General features: G+C 40.2%; 1 protein-coding gene across 2 annotated transcripts in view; it reads right to left on the bottom strand.

Annotated features, from left to right (window-relative positions):
* LOC100741702 (octopamine receptor beta-3R-like) overlaps window positions 1-17,946 on the bottom strand; it is a 101,288-nt gene that overhangs the window by 80,275 nt on the left and 3,067 nt on the right. For both annotated transcript variants that reach the window (XM_012386305.3, XM_024368011.2), the window contains exon 2: window positions 15,786-16,023. In XM_012386305.3, the coding sequence (XP_012241728.1) occupies window positions 15,786-16,023 (238 nt within the window). The remainder of the gene's footprint in view (window positions 1-15,785; window positions 16,024-17,946) is intronic.

The raw sequence follows: 17,946 nt of genomic DNA, 5'->3' as shown, positions 1-17,946 counted from the left end.
CCGCGGCGCGCCGGGGCGGCATGTCGTAAATCTCGAAGCTCGTAGCGATTAGAAAGACGTATGTTATCACGGAATAATCTTCTAGAGTGCCCTATCTTCATATTTCTCGCTCGTTCCACGTTCTAGTCACCGCGTATGACTTTCGCGTTCCAACGATCGATCGCCGACGCGATATTATCTGCGTTGCCCTCGACGTTCGCGTCTCTCTTGTTCAGGGTTGCCTTTGAACGGTGACCTACGAAGACCCGAGCTCTCGATTTCCTTTCAGGGTCTGCGAAATAGCCGCGGAGAAAAAATATCGCCCGTGACGCGACAAGGCTCCAAGAGGATGTATAATAGACCTGCGATTTTTATCGCTTTCACGGCATCGTATCGTTTGTTTGATATTTTCAGGCGTCGAAAATACCACAGGCGGCGACAAAAAGTATCGGCTACGTACGCTTGCTTATTTTCCAACTCGTAGGCGCTTCTCCTTTTAATTCATACCTCTCTCTATTGCCAAATATATACGAAACTTTTTATATTTTAAACGCGTTTTAAACTCCTACTACTGGAACGCGTTTATCCTTCGTTGAATAATCGGATAATCGTCGAATAATCGGAATAGATCGTCCCGGTGGACAAGCCTCGATGTACAGAGATGCGTATCGTTGGAAGACGCCATCCCTCGCAAAGCAGCGAACTTTTGCGAAATCAAGAGTCGTGCCGGTCGGTTCGTTCACATACCGAGCAACTGTCCTCGAAAAAGTCACAAACAAACAGAGTTACCAGAGAGTGGAGGGACACTGGTGGTGGGTGATCAACAACTCCCTATTGAGAAAGTTTCCTTCGAGTTTGCCATCTTGGTATTTGAAACGAGCCATGTCCAAAAGAACCAATTCCAAGAAGGAACACATAGTCGAAGCGTAGTCCAATTTCGAATCGAAAGAATCGAATTTTCCGATCAACTGGCCAACGAAGCTCTTTTCACTATGAAATTTTTATTCGTTCGCGGAGGAACGATGTTCACCGGGATCAGCCGATCTTCTCTTTTTCCAGCACGACCAGTATCTCGTTTGAAACGATAAAACGATAAAACGATAAAACAAGCACAGTTTCGATGGTTCTACGTGCGTTGGAATCACACATGAGCGTAGAAACGTAACGGAGCAGACTGAAATTGCGCAAGATGGAATACCGATGACGTTCGAAACAAGGAAAACGATTATCCTTTCAGAAAAGAATAACGATGCCCCATCCTCTTGTTGGATCGCTCGTTGCGATAAACGATTCCGCTTCTTGACCAAGTTGTTCGACGAAACGATTGTAAATCGGGTCTGGTGTAGACTAGGATGTATTAGACTAGGATGTAAACCGAGTCGGCTAACTCAATCGTTGTATAGTTCGTTAATTAGTAGTTATTTATTAATTGATAAAATAAAGATAGGCAGTAAGGTTGGAATTATTAGTTTACGACGAAATCGTATATTTTGCCAAAATTCATGTACTATCGCCAGTGAAATGGCAGAAATAGACTAAAGTAGCCGAATGGTTATCAACGACGGTCATACATGTACGTCGTCGCTATTCATCCTATATAGGAAACAATAGCTATTCTTATTCATGTAGAGTAAGTATAACCTGTTCATAGTCGTTAATCCTATGGAAATCTATTTATACATGGAATTGTACAGGAAACTAGTAGAATGGCTATTGTTTTTCCTATACAGGAAGCCATTGAATCCATGTAGAATACATGTACGGTACAACAACTAGTTGCTTGACGAGTGTTGCTGTTCGCGTAAATCAAATGTATAATATCTACAGCCATCGAATCTATCCATACGAAAATTGTTACTTGACGTACACGGTAAATGCACAACGATTACAATTATTTTCCTATTCGACTATTGCAGCTGGCTTTCCTATTCGAAAAGTCAACTACATCCATATATACGGGAAATCTGCAGGAATTTATAAGTTTGTAACAAGCATTTCTTAGAAAAGAAAGAAGAAAATAAACGATCAACTCGTGCATACGTAACAACGTGCAATAAATGATCTATGACTTTTCGCATGAAACCCAACGACAATTCGATTAACCGATTAACCGATTTCTTCGTAAGTGATTAGATGGAATAATCGTGGTGCTATTGCCACGTGGCATGAAGCACGAAAAGATTAGTAACTGCGACTTGTTCGATGCTATTGAAAGTTAAACGGCTCGCGTTAACGTCGTTTGGTTTTCCAACTGCGAAATCGATGCAACGCGACGATAATTCCACGAAATGGAAAACAACAGCCGCGACGGGAGCGCGTTGTTCTTCCAGTTTCGGTCGAAACGATACTTGAGAAGAGATACGGAGCCGGCCTTGTCCACCGCCAGTCGATCCGATCGATCGAACGATCGCGTGGCTCGCTAATGCGGAGAACGTCGCTAATGCGGATCGCCTTTAAGATCGTTCAGCGTCGCCACACGAAAGCAGACTTTTTCTTTCATTCGAGTTACGTAACCTACGAGGTCGAACCGATGGAACAACGCTGTTCTCTTCAATGAGGCAACCTTGAATTTTTCTAATTCGTGCAGTTAGCTCCAAAACGTTATCTTACAAACGTTTCGAAGCATACAAGCGAAACGTTTGAACGACTCCGTGGATAGCGGCAAGTTTCCAGGAGCTGCACAGCGTAAAACTTTGAATATCCAAATAAAAATGCAGAAGACCAGAGTGCTGGGATTTCGATTTGGGAAACACGGATATTCCAAAATCCGAGTATTCAGAAATTCAGAACGATATGAAAGTGGAAAGACCGAGAAGCTTGAAAATTCGAAAATTCTCCTCGACGAGAGTTAAGAATTCGACGGTACGATGGTCGTTAAATTCTTCGCTGAATTCGAATAAATGAACGTTCGGTAATGTTACGAAAGCGAAATGGTTGCTGAAAATTCCACACACGGTGTCAGAATTTTACCTCCGACATGGCGGTATAGACTCGTGTGTAGAAAGTTGATTATTTATGAAGCTTGTATCGAGGCACGATAGCGCCAAGGAGTCTGGAGGTCGAGCTAAACCGATCCAATGTATGGAAACGTGCATAGGAACGTTGGTAAAAAAGTTGTCAAATGCCGGCTTCAAACGTACACCACCCAACCTGGCCGTACCGTGCTTAAACACAGTCGTTTAACTTTACAACTAAACAACGTCGGGAGACGTTCGATTCGACCGGATTTGCTTCGATTCGCGAACCCAGTTCGTGCCTTATTCTTTCAGCGGATAAAAAAGTGTATTCGATGATTGGATGATGGAGAGGACGATGAAATTGTTAGATAACGTTACGGTAATTGTAAATCATTATCAACTCGATTCTGAAGAATTTGAATTCCTGTCTGATATACTTCGTTTGTTTCGTTTGCAGCGTCTGCGTGCGTGATGATTCGACAAGAAACGCTATTCGATTAACCGTACACGATCACGCTGCAAATAAAAATTACTCGGTTTCTTTCGCTCGATTCGATTCGGGCAACACGTTTTCTCGATGGAAAAGCAGCTTCGATCCACGTACGCGTTATTTCCGCTTCGAATTATCCGCAATTCGAGAGCCCCGATCCTCGTTCGTGCGAGTACGCCGCTAACTTAACAAGAGCTTAAGGTCGAGCTCGCGACCGACGTTGCATGCTCGTAAAAACGACGATTAAGATAGGAATCTCGATGTCGATGGGAAAAGTGGTGGCAAGGTCCAAAGTCGTGTACGTATTCGCTGTAATAAGGTCGAAAACGGCCGCGACCGAGACCTCTCGTTTTCCTCTTCGTCTTCGCCGGTAGTGCGCCGGTAGATGCTGATCTACCAGAGAATTTTAAAGGTTAAAGGAGAATATCAAACCATCTTCCCGCTAGTGTTCGTTCGCTTATTCTGCCAACGAATAAGATAGCGACGATTGGCTTGGATACAGCGATCACGTACTCTATAGACCGGTCCATCTCGCACAACTACATTTAGTTATTCGCGATTGCAGCTTCTCTAATTCCGAAATTAATCCACAGAGGCTCGATATCGCATTTATTTGTTTCGTTTGTTCGTTCATTTTGCATTATTCAATTTTTCCGCTATCAAATTCTCCAATTCTTTGAGTTTACGAATCAATAAATATTTGTCGAAAGTTTTCGCGTAATTCGGCCAAAAATGCTTTGTAAAAACAGTGAACAAACAAGAACGGATCTTCTGTACATGGTGTTCGATAGAGATTGTCACGCTGAACCGATAAAGCGCTAGCTACTTTTCCCCCGGTTTCGCTTAAAAACGTTTGCCCGTGCTTTTAAGATTTTAATCTGATTAAAGAGTCTCGTGGAACAACGTTTAATCCACTTACGGAACGCTTTGCTAATAATTCATTTACCGATGTCCGGTTCGATTGTCTCGGAAAACTGGACGACTACTCGGCCGACGTTCCGACGATAACAATAATGACATTGCAGCACGAAGAAACGTTCTAGATAGCCGATAAAAGGAACGAAAGCGGTTTTAAGCTTTTCCTATAGCTTGTGAACCGTGTTGCGCGCACCATTGCTACTTATTTTCGACTCTTTTCGCACCATCTGGCGATCCGATTTCCTTCCAGATCGAACCTAATAAACGATGCATTAATTTTATTGCGAGAACGTTTTCTCAATTCTCAATCGAGTTATTTCGTATTATATTAGAGTTCCAATTATCGGAACATCGATTCACGGAACGATCGAGAAACAGAGCGAAATAAAAATCGAAAGTGGAAAGAAATGTAAGAGTCATTGACGATTATTCGACGAATTGAATATGGTATTTCGCGTTTGTGTTTGATGATCGGTTCTACCGTCTTTCCTTCGTCGATATATCGTTTACAGACTATATTTTAGGAAAAGCAGTCAATGATAAAACCGATAGAAATGTAACGCGAAATATTCGTTAAGAAAACTCACGTATTAACGAGCATCTATTTCAAGCTGAAGCGCGTAAGGTGCGGATTAATCTCGAGAGTGCACGACCCGATTGATGATTCCTGCACAGTGAAAAAGGCCAAGGATGAAAGTATTTACGCCGCTTGGCCGGATTCCGGAACGTTGCGGATGAACGGCCCAATCTAAAATATCTTTTTCAATTAAAATAACAGTGGAAAATTGACTTGCAAAGTTTCATTTATCCGTCACTTTGTCGCTTTGTAGAAGCAAATATCGATAACAATTGCAACCGATCGATCGCATTCGATCGAATAGATGACGAATATTTGCGAAAATTAAATATATAAGCCATCCTTAACCCCACTTTGGTTAGTCTTTTCTGTCTCTTCCTATTTCCCTTCCCCCCTTCCCCCTCTTCTACACTTCCACCTTTCCTTCGTCTATTCTCTTAAAGAACATTTTTAATTCGCGTAAATAGCTCGTCGTTCTCGATATAATTTTTCAAATACCGACACAACTTATATCCGTCAATTTTTCCGAATGCCATGGCTCAACAAATCTACGGCAAATCGTGCGATCCTCTCACGTGACTCTACTTGTTGAAAAATTCATAAGTTCGGAATTTCAGCTGATCGTAGCAGCGCTGATTATATTCCATCGCTGTTTCCATGCAATCGATATTATCGATTCAAAGAGTACAAATATCGAAAGTATCGAGCGATTCAGCGACCAAAACGAGTCCGAAATCGAGTACGCATCTGGTTTGCGATGAAACGTCCGCTTATTAAAATCGGTAAATCGACTCCGCTAAACATAATTTCTGACAGTTTTCAGTTATTTAAACATTTTTCGATCGCGCAAGTTCTAGCCTTTCGATATCCAAGGATCGAGCAACACGCACGTACAACGCAATTCTCTGATACGCTCGAGTTCTCTTCTTTTTTCTTTTTTTTTTTTTTTTTACGTCTTTTTTACGTTTTTCTTTTTTTTTGCATTTCTTTGCGTTTCTTTGCGTTTTACGTTCTGCGTTTACACGTGTTTGTGTTTCACCTGATTTAACAGTAATTTTTGTTTAAGAAACTTATTATACACGTCCAAGTATTTCATCGTCTATAAATTTGGTCATATTTGTCAAGCAAATCGCAAAACATTCTAAATAAGGAATATAATATTAGAATCTTTTTTCTCTGCTTCGCGTGCATTACCTAAAGCTTTGAAGTTATCGTGAAAAGTTTTTCCAGGCGATCGAGCGCTTTCGCCAGCCACTGTTTCGATTACAACGTTAACGAAATTTCAACAACTTTCGTGCAGCGTACGCGATATATTCGTGACAAGTTTCCTGTGAAAAGTATTCGAATACTTTCGTAAGTCAATGCAGATGTTCGATTCGAGCCGGTCTGATTTCCGTAGGCTCGCGAGGTACTTGTAAAAGCTTGGCGATTGCAGGAACCCGGCATCGGTGCGACAGACGGGGCAAGAGGGATTCCGCGGCACCAGCGCCGAATATCGATCGTCCCACTTGTCAATTCGAGTAGAAAGCGATATACATATTTGAAAACAGTCCGCTGTAAATATCGAGAGCGCCTCCTGTCGGCCTATGTCACCCTCTCTGCTTACGCAACCGTGGAGGATAGAGGCGAACGGGGGCAAAGTAAGAAAGCTGGTCTTGATCGCATCGAAAAAGCCTCGGTCTCCAAGTTCGATTCGATGTCGAAAGGTCGATGGTTGTCGCGGTGAGAAAATTCAAGTGGTCGACGACGTAAAATCGTTTTCAGGAACCAGGCAGTGCGAGGATGGCGTCGACTACTTTTTAACGAAGCTGAGATTTGCTGGATTTGCAGCTGGATTTACAATTTGCTTTAAAAAATGTAATTTTTAATATACATCTTCCGATATTCGTCTCCTACGTTCTTCCTATATCTTTCGTTTATTTATTAAACTTATTTTCCACATTTCCAGTTCTTTCTCTTCTTTTCGTTAGACTTTCGGTATCTGTACTTTGACGTTTGGCCGGTCAAATTTTTCTAATGACAAGGCGATATTTGTCAATGCTCGTCCGTCACTTTTATTCCCGATTCAATTTGTCTCGCGGCATTCGAAATTTTACTCTCTGGCTTCTTCGCTGACACCGCCTGTTCTAGCATCTCTTTGACTTTTCTTAGGCCCACCACGCACGTGTTCCGCAAATACTCGTGGCCAGGGTCACGCAGGCCTTTTCTACGAAACCATTCGATCGAAGGACCGACGACACACATTGATGGAGCCGACGACACACATTGATGGAGCCGACGACGCCTCGGCTCTCGCGACATTGTTTATGATTTACCCGATATCTCCTTAGACCTTTTTGTCCACGATACTACAATACGCATATATCATCGTATTATTCGGAGAAATAGGAGATAAAGGCGATATGCAAATATAGACATATACTGTTTCTTCATGTTGTTCGCAGTTTTTCGTATCGTATCGAAACAAGAAACGAACGATATCGACTTATCTTCTTTTTTCTTTATTACGTATCAAACTCCTTGTTGCGTTCGTAATTCGCGGTTAAGTGTCAACGTTCTGAAACTCTTCTCATACTTGATTAACACGCCTATACCTGGCGCGAAGTAACTCGGTCATACGGCGATGACCAGCGCAGCTATTATACGCGGTTCCGGCTGCAACATCTTCACCCATTCACCCATAGAACGGGACCACTTTTCATAAATCGTACCGTTTATCCTAGAGACGGTGCAAGCACGGATAGGAACGTTGCTCGGTACGCCAACATCACCCTGGGGAGGCCTAGGCCAGCATCCAGCGGCTCTTGACAAAATCAATTTAACTCCCCGGGCAATTTAGCCGGCATTTAGCGCTATTAACACGTAGAACGGTACGCGACTTTTACACGTATATGTTGCTCTGGGATAAATTGATACATTATATCGCATTCGCGCGTTTCTTCTCCGACTTTGTCCAAGTTATTCGCATTGTTGAAACGTTCGTTAGTCCACGAAATTTATCTTATTTTTACCCAACTACAGGTAGTCTAGCGTTATCATCAAACGACTTATCGTCTATCGACCTTCGTATCTATAAATTCGACTCTTCGCTGAACTTTCAAATTTGTATAAAGAGTGGGTCGAGATATCTGTACATTTTCTAGAATACGCCGTGACTAAAATTAGAGTGTGAAAACTACTGGCTTAAATGTCTCCCGAGGTCACGGTGTAAATTTGCGGTGTAAAGGGCCTATTACGGAAGCGTAATACGACACTGAATGATCCTAAAAAATTTGTCAACGTTGTCACCGATGACCACTGAAAACGGTCAACGTGTTAACTTGCACTGTCTACACTCGTGCAAGTGGAAGAACAAGGGGCCGGGATTAGGAGATTCGTTGATGGAATAGTAACGCAACTATCGTCGCTACCAGTCGGGGCCCTCGCAACATCCATCACTGGTAAGACAGAGCGCCTTGGGTTCGTAGATACGCTGCCAGCCAAAGGGTTTGCGTGAGCACGAATTAGCCACGGCAAACCGTGACCTTTGCCCCGACGGTATGCTCCGCGGCCTTTTTACGTGCTTTTTATAATATGTCTCAGTTTTTTATGCAACAACACGAGCACGAGTAATTATTTAGTTGTGCAATTATGAAAATAACGGTGTTGTATCCGCACGCTGTTTTGTAATAATACGTGTGTCCAATGTTGCTAATTACATCGATAGCATCTTGAACCGTGTTCACTGCGTCGATGTCGACTCGTGCAACCGAAAGACAGCGTTGCTACGAAATATTCTTAAAAAAAAAAAAAAAACTGTAACGAGAACGTAACATGGAAATTATGCTTATTAGGCTGATTGTAACGCTGATCGTTACGTAACAGAACGAACGCTTTAAGATGGAATCGTTGGAACGGTAGCGACTGCGCTTGCCTACGATCCTCTACTCCGATGTTTGCTAATTTCTCACTCGTAGAAATATAATCTTTCAGGCGTTGCTAATCGTCTTTTATAATTTTACCGATATAAAATTAATGCTTCTAATAAATAACGTCAGGTAAACTTTCAAGAGATCGGATTAACAACAATGATATTAAAGCTAATTTAAATCTTATTTAAACGTCAAGTTAATATCGTACCATTTTGTATTTACGTCATAAAAGCAACGTTGCTTGACGTAAATGTCAACTCTTGAGATTGCACAGCTCGGAGAATGAGAATAACGATCATGACGTATTTCCAGTTTTATTTCGTTACGAGTAACTTTTACGCAACTGTCGTATTTCGGTATTTTATAATGTTATAACTGACAATTCTTAATAATATATGTACAACGAAATAAATCGTTAATTTTGGTCATAGAAAAGCCAAGATAACGGATTAAAAGAGGAAACTAGCTAGTCTATCGCGAATAACCATAATATTAAATATGTAAAGTAATACGTCCCGTTAAATGTTCCGTTATTAGCCAAACGGATGGAAGGCCGGAGAACGTGTCGATGAATGATACGCGAACGAACGATATCCACGCGTGAGATTTCTCTAATAAAAAAAAAAAAAAAAAAAAAAAAAAAAAAAAAAAAAAAAAAAAAAAAAAAAAAAAAAAAAAAAAAAAAAAAAAAAAAAAAAAAAAAAAAAAAAAAAAAAAAAAAAAAAAAAAAAAAAAAAAAAAAAAAAAAAAAAAAAAAAAAAAAAAAAAAAAAAAAAAAAAAAAAAAAAAAAAAAAAAAAAAAAAAAAAAAAAAAAAAAAAAAAAAAAAAAAAAAAAAAAAAAAAAAAAAAAAAAAAAAAAAAAAAAAAAAAAAAAAAAAAAAAAAAAAAAAAAAAAAAAAAAAAAAAAAAAAAAAAAAAAAAAAAAAAAAAAAAAAAAAAAAAAAAAAAAAAAAAAAAAAAAAAAAAAAAAAAAAAAAAAAAAAAAAAAAAAAAAAAAAAAAAAAAATAAAAAAAAAAAAAAAAAAAAAAAAAAATAACAAAAAAATAATAAAATAGAAAATAAAATAATAGAAACGAAATTGTTAAAAGGAGGTTAAGTAATAAGCGGCTTACGATAATTTTACCGGCGTATTTCAAAGCAAAAGTAAAAGATAATAAATAATAATAACAAAGAAATAAAAGGACATTTGCCAATTAGTTCGTTTCTTATCGTTCAACCCTAGTATCGTCGATCTTACTTATTTAGACAATTTTTATGAAACTCTACGCTTTCTTTCATCGAAGAAATTTCGTGGAAGTTATGAAACGTTTTTCGTAAGAAAAGCAAAACGGAACAAATAACAATCTGAAGATAAAGAAAGTAGCTGCGTTAATCTTTGCGTGCTTTTCAGAGTTAACATTGGGAGGGTAATTGCAGCTTTCGTGACAAGAATGTAACGAGCCACTTTTCCTTCGTCATGTAGTCCGGAAATTTCCTTGTTTACGTAACCAAAAACAACTTGTCTCTCCGCGATAAAACTGCATTCGCAACGTTCCAAGAATAAAAATACCCGGTCGGTAACTGTCACCCTGACCTTCCACGGCTACCCACCCATCCCTTCGTTTTCGATCTGTTAACCACCATTCAGCTCGAACGTTGCCGATGATGTGGAATCGTGCGAGGTCAAGGCCACTGGTCGAGACGCAAGAAATCCTATCGAAACGTATATAGAACGTGATTGTTGGCATCGGAAAAAAACGATCGAAACGCAAACAACCCTAACTATGTTATACGGTAAACATTGCGAAGGTATAGACCGTGAAGATGGAAAATTGTTGAAACATGGACGAGACAAAAGCGAAAATTATAACGAACGCCGCTGGCCTCTCCTCGATCGTGACTCCTCCTAACTTTTACCAGAACAAAATTCCAACGATGACAGGATACGTTTAAGGGTCAAGGTCAGCTGGCCGGCGAGTCCTCTGCGCATCAAGAACGGAGAAGGGGCGGCTTGTAGCGGATCCGTAATTTCGTTGCAACTGCAGTTGAACAGACGCGCTCGTAAATTTCCCGCACGTACTGTGCCGTTATTAATGACTGGTCATTAAAGGCGACGCAGAATCGAGCACGGCTCCTTTACCGTTTGTGCTTTTCAACCGCTTCATCCCCTTTTGGTTTCGTTCGATCATTTCTGTGAACCGTGGTTCAAAGCGTACCAGTGCTGTATCAGTATGTTGTTTATCGGTGGTTTCTAACGATTTTCGGTTTGCATCTTACGATTAGAAAGAAACAACGATTCGAAATTAGAAAATAAAGCTGTTTTAATTAAAATATTATACGTTCGTTCTTTCTTTCTTTCTTTCTCTCTTCCTTCCTTTCTTTCCTTTTTCTTCAAACAATTGTTGAAAACATTTAAAGGATGATCTATAAATATATAGACACACACACGCACGCACGCACGCACGCACAGGTAACGCTTTTCTTTGCGTTTGTTTTTTTCGATAAACAAAATTTAGTTAGTGTTTTAAGTATTTTATGTTTTATGCGTGATATTAATGCATTTTTAACGTAGATAAAAAGAAGATACTTGTTACGTTTATTAATTTATTTTGTTTGTAGTTTGTTTCGCTTGTTATTCATTTCGATCGTTTATTCGTTTAATTGCACGTAATTACGATTGTTGGGGATTTGGTGTTACGACTCTTTACCTAAACCAGACTCTATCCCTCGGGCAAAAGATGTGTAAAGATGGTCACCAGATGTCTAAACACCCTTATTGCGCACTCTCGATAATCATAAATTTTAGCATTTTCATAGATAATTAATTTTACAGATCACGTAAAATCTCATTAATTAGCTCTTGAATTGAACAGTAATAGGAAAGTTGATTTTACAGTAGGTGTGAAAATTCATCGAATGATATTCGGGTTTAGATGACAATTGCTGCCTGGTCTTGTCGAATTCAATTTTATTTACAGCGTGTCGTACATGTCCTGCAACTACGTACAGTCACGGAGTTATCCATTTGGCGGCTCGTAACCCGACAAGTGTTAGTTTCAGTGGAATCTGCAGTCATTTCCAACAGCTTTGTAAACTCGTACTTCTCGATTGTGTAATCGATAGCGCGAACATTCTTCGGTAGCTTCCAACTCCACTACAACGCGATAGAACTTTTACCGATCCGTTCCATCAAGCCCGTACATCTCATTATTCCACCAACTACCAAAACGTATTCGAAATTATACATTTTCCGAGACGCGAACTTTTTATAAATTTAAAAATGTATAAGATTTTGAATAAGCACTCGTTCGGTATCATGCAAATTAGCCTAATAACGAGAACATTCTAATTCATATATAATAATTGTAGAAGAACTATAAGAATCTATAAGGCACAGAAGGTATATGCGTATATCTATGTACCGATGTAGGAAACTTTCTATCTAATTTCTTATCTAATTAAGATTTCCAACAGCGAATCGAATTAGGATTCGTTTTCCATTTCTTTCTAATCGTTTATTCGTCGTACAGTGTTAGTTGAAACGAGAAAAATGAGAAACCAGGATAAAATGAATTTTTTCGGAAACGCAAAAGTTCCAACTCAACTTGCGCTGTATGTGATAACGTAGAACGAAGCGGAAATGGTAAATTTTGAAAATCGTGGTACGAAAAGGAAATGCAATAGCGAGGGATGTACAATTATTATCAAATGGGACGAATGTTCCTCTGTTGCGAGAATAATGAAATAAAAGATAGAGGAGAACTTGCTAAATGGAGGAAAATTGCCAACATCGTTATTTCAATATCTACGTTACGTTTTGCTCGATTATCGCCTCGATTTTCTCGTTATATCCGCCGTATTACAAAATTATTAAGTTATTATTAAGTAAAATTACGATGAACAAGATATTGTACTTATTCCTATTTTTGATGGGAAAAAAGAAATTTGTCCAACTACCGATGTACCGATCAATCCTTTTCAACATCTTTTCAAAATAAGGAAAAGAATGAATAGAAACTTGCATTTACGCCACTTTGGAAAAGATAACGTAAATATAAAGGCGATGAATAACGACGAAACCTTTCACGCGTAAAACGCAATAGAAACAAACTGCTGGAAAAACAAGCGAGAAAGGGGTACGCCAAGGAATCGGCAGATCGATGAATTCGTTTCAACAACTGATACACCATATGTATATATGTAAGAGCGATTCGTCGATCAGAATTTTTCGATAGAAACAGAAAATAAAACTATTTTAGAAATAAACCAACTTTTCGACGGCGACTTTTTACGGACTCGTTTGCGACGACCGCGCGCTTCAGTTTACGCTAATGCTTTTTTCGAGTGACCGACCTTCCGACACCCACGAACAACAGCCATGTTTGGATCAGTGAATAGCACATATGCCTCATCGCTCGCGTTTACAGCGCTTTTCGACTCATTGTCAGCCAGAAACAAAACACCCGTTTCATCGTGCGCGAATACGATTCGCACAATTTTGTTCCAGAGGACTTACGGTGCTTATTATAGGAATATGCACTGATTATCGTCGATTATTTACGTAAATTGGACGGTAAATGGAAGTCGTAAGAGGAGAAATCATCAATTCGTATATAATTGAGACATTTCCTCTACGATACCGAATCTTATAACGTACGAATTTAATTCCACTGAATTTTAATTAGACTGAATTTTATTTCGACACGAGTATATTTTTCTGACGATGATTAAAATTGGAATCTAAGTAGAACATTGTTCTACGTACCAGACAATACAACCATAGTTTGCTGTTAGGCTATCCGGCAATATACTATACTACATGAATATTTTATATATTCTTGCATAGATATTAATTACGTGCAATGTGCGCGTCTTTGCACCTTCCACTTTCCTATAGACTCTTTGCCAACTGAATACGAAATTTCAAGAATGTCTTTACCGCGTTTAAATATCTCATTTTTGTAGGATCCTCGAAATCGGCCAGTCCTTTCATTCGTCTATAATAGCCGGAAGCCGTACGAAGCCGATTGTCATCGTCCAGCATATAAACGAAAATAGCGGAAAACCACGATTTTATTAGGAGACCGCAAAATCCCATTTAATCGGTTCAACCGTTTCGACCGCTTTCAATCGACGACCTTAATTCTATAAACCACAATGCCTGTCGATCAAAATGCGATTGCAAACTTCAACGTTTAGATGTTTTTCATCGATCTCGAGGGCTCGCGCTCATCCCAAAATCGGCATATCTCTGGCTTCATCCTTTCGATCGATTCTGCTTCGTAACAATTTGCGCTACATGCGTTACATGTTGAAACGAAGAAGATCAAAGACGCTAATACAACCATAAAGTTGCTGGATTTCTGCGTTCTTTCCAGTCGATTGCCGCCAATTTCGGGGCGTTCGGATATCGTTATTTGCTTTTCTTTTCCTCGAAAAATGACAAACGATTAATGATAAAAATGATACGAACGTTGTTGATTCTTCGATAGTGTAATAAAATAACGAAGAATTCAAAATAATCAACAAAGATAGAGTACGCCACACGTAGTCACATGTTAGCGTGTAAGTGGATGCGGCATGGAAATAGCGAGAGAAGGCTGCATCGAGGCCGCTCTGCCCTTCTCTAACCAGCCATGCACGATACTCGCGCGCCGTTCGTTGATCCGTGTTATCGTTCGAGACCTGTAACGGGTCGAAACGGGCAAGGATTTACGACATTGCCGCCGAGCGGGCCCCAAGAGGGCTGCCTAGGCCCGACAAACTCTCCAACGATCAACAAAGTCATAAATTATTCGATAAGAGAAGCAAACTTTTTGCTCTTAACCTTCACCCCCATGTCGAGCGATCAACCGCGGGGCAGATGCGAAGAATCACTCGTCGATAGCTGTTGTCTTCCGTCTTACAAGAAGCAAGAATCGTGTTTTAGTAGCGTACAGGCCGTCTACCGTCTTACGAAGTTCAAGGATCGTGGTCCGACCTTTATTATGCCGGGTACGACATAAAATCGCGATATTCTATCATATCTACGAGGGACAGTCCCTCGATAGTCACGCACTTTGCGATCTGTCTGTCTGGTCTGCAACTCCTTTCCTCCGTCAATCTGCCCACAGCCGCCAGTGTTCCGACGCGTACAATTATACTCGCGTAGTTACTCTACGAGCCTTCTACTTTATTTACTCTACGTCGTTAGACTTCCTATTCCCATGTCGCTCCTTCAGTTTCTATCTATGTTACAGCTATGTCGATATTCGATGCATTGCTGGCGATTCTTTTCGACCGTGTCTTTGCATCGCCATTGCAAAGCTTTGCAAGAACGAGAAAGGAAGCAACGGATTTTAAGCTGTAATGCCGCGTGCAGAGTTACTGCGGCTCGTGCCAGAAATGGCGAATGTCGAAGAAAGAAAATCCAGTTTCCGGGTAACCGCGCCTTCCTCGATCCCCGTCTCACTCTATGTCGTGTCACGTCAGTGTTGTTCGACAACTGGAAACCACGCTCTTTAAGAAACTCGTTCACGCACACACCACCGCAAGATTATGCCATAATTTTCGCGAAAATGTTTGGAGCTCGCCTTTCTTAGATCCATTATCACGTTATTATACTATTGAAATATTTCTTCTTTCGATTAACCACTTTGGTTGATCGTCGTACGAGCCGCTATAATGGATTCGATATCATGGGTTAATTTTTCTAATCGTTACAAAGGTTCGATTCGTTTAAAACGTTTTCACGCAGACTATGCCCGAAGAAACCTGTTATATATTTCGTGCTATTTTCTAGGGTAACGTGGATGGTAAAAAAGAAAGAACCGAAGAAACCATGATTGTTACGAAGCGAATGATTTCTCTGAGATGACAAGCAAATGTTTCCATTTTAGCGATGGAAACGGGAACAGGAAGCGGAAGCGGAAGCGGAAGCGGAACTAACGTCACCTACGCTAAAACGTTATACGTGTAATAGTGCAAACTCACCGGTTTCGGCCGCCGCTTGAAGCAGCATCTGCTGATGATGGTGTTGTCTGGTCGAGGACCTGTGATGATGCACGCTGTTTAGCACGATGTTGCTGGACGTCCTGCTGAGCGCCTTTCTCTGTCTGACAGCCTCCTTGTAGATCTTACAGTACATCACTATCATCACCAAGCCAGGGATCCAGAAGGAGACGCACGAGCTGATCACAGCGTACGGCCGGTTCACCACAAACGAGCAGACCTGCAACGACACGGATACGCTGTATCGGCCGCTCTACGATCCCTCGCGATTTTACCCTGATCGATACGCGATTTTGTCCTGACCACGCCTGACAACGAAACGATCGTTTCAAGGTGCACAGCCGACCACGAACTGTGTTATCCGAGACTCGACGAGGACGAGCGAACTTTCGAAGAAATTTTCATCGCGTCTTTCGTACAGTACAGCGAACGAAAGCTGGATTTTTTAAGGAGCGAAGCGGAAAGTGATACTACTCTTGTAACAAAATCAATTATTCGTTAAATCCGTTCGCGAATCCGGTTAAAGTTGCTAACCGAACGACAGAAATATCGCGGTTTTCTTTAAGCGAAACAACGTATGCTGTCACACTGTTTTATGCATAAGTGGACTTTATACGGAAATGCTGCAACGATTCGCGTGTTCTCAGCAGTGACTATTCCCCGGAGTCAGAACACTTATGACTCCCGAGGCTTTCGCCTATGTCGTCTATGTAATCAACGCTAGAGCCTACAAACTACAGCATCCAGGTTGCAGCTCCCGTGGGACGACGGGATTGACGAACAGGATAAATTACACGGTGGCCTATTAACTCGTTATCTAGGAAAGACGAGTGAACTCGTTATCCGGCTTACCAATATCCTGAGGTTAGAACTCGACGACTTAAAGCGAAACTTAAACGATGTAAGTGCTAGGAGCGAAGATTTTCCGATAGAAACGAGGAATGAATAATTTTCTGAGAGTTTGTTGTAAAAAGCTGTATTAGATTAGTTAAATCTATCGATCGATGTAACGTGTTTTCAGCTTGCTCAACGACAGTTGAACGATAGCAGCAGCTGCCACCGACAATCGTAGTTCTATCTTGCAACAGTCTTACACGCTTGTATAATGTAACCAATCGTAGAAAATTATATTTAGCATAGAATTTATATGCTTCTCGACAAAAGTATCGTTGTATTTTCTTTATAGTTACTTTCTCGTTGAAACAATTATTTTTCTATTCTTTTAACACCCGTATCGTTTAGCATTACAACTTCTCGGTCGTCTTTATCGGATATAGCTGGTTGTCGCGTATTATTTTATTCAAAGAGCTGCAACTTATCTTTCTCTTAATCGGCACGATAACTATTCTCGAGGCAACGTCTAACGTGCCAAAGTGCAACATTTTTCTTCGTACGTATTAGCTTGACCAAATTAGCGCGAAACAAGGAGAACATTTGGCTTTCGCAAAATTCGAACGAACAAAATACAGTTTGAATCGTACATTTTGAAACCAATTGGATTTAGCGTTTCGCAATATTTCAACAAACGTTTCCGTGTTTTCTTAATACTTTGAAACATGATTTAACAGCTAACAAAAGATCGGTAAAATACTACTGTGCGAGTCGTAGCGCGCGTTTTATAATACATACGCATAAACGAAAGTTTGCAATTTACGTTATGACGTGTATCAGGGAAGCAAAGAAAAATAAAATTTCCCCATTCGAAGGTAAGCCGAACCTTAGATCGTCTTTTCGGTATTGGCATATCGGAAACATTGGCAAGCGGTTATCGATGAAAAATGTATGGCAACGCGCGAAACATAATGGTGGAGAAAGACTATTCGATCGCTTAGTTTTGATTTTTTTACCAAGAGCTAAAGCTACATTTTTGATTCAATTTTGCCTGACGATGGCAGTTTCCGTCGTGCATGACAGAATTTATGCTAAAACCTGCGGTATAACGAGATGAAACCTTTCCCCGCGCTTACGTAAACTTCATTTTGAAACAATGTATCGTATTATTCTTAAGTTGCATTAAAATCGTGTAATAACGAAGCCAATCTCCGACTAATCGCGCTTCGAGTTAGCGTTAATTAAAGAAAATACGCTATTTTAATCTTTGGGTAGACGGTTAACGAGAGGGATCGTATTTGCGCTAACCTTA

Source organism: Bombus impatiens, unplaced genomic scaffold (assembly GCF_000188095.3).
Source record: "Bombus impatiens unplaced genomic scaffold, BIMP_2.2 scf_0382, whole genome shotgun sequence".
NCBI lineage: Eukaryota > Metazoa > Arthropoda > Insecta > Hymenoptera > Apidae > Bombus > Bombus impatiens.
This window is presented reverse-complemented; position numbering and strand designations above follow the sequence as displayed.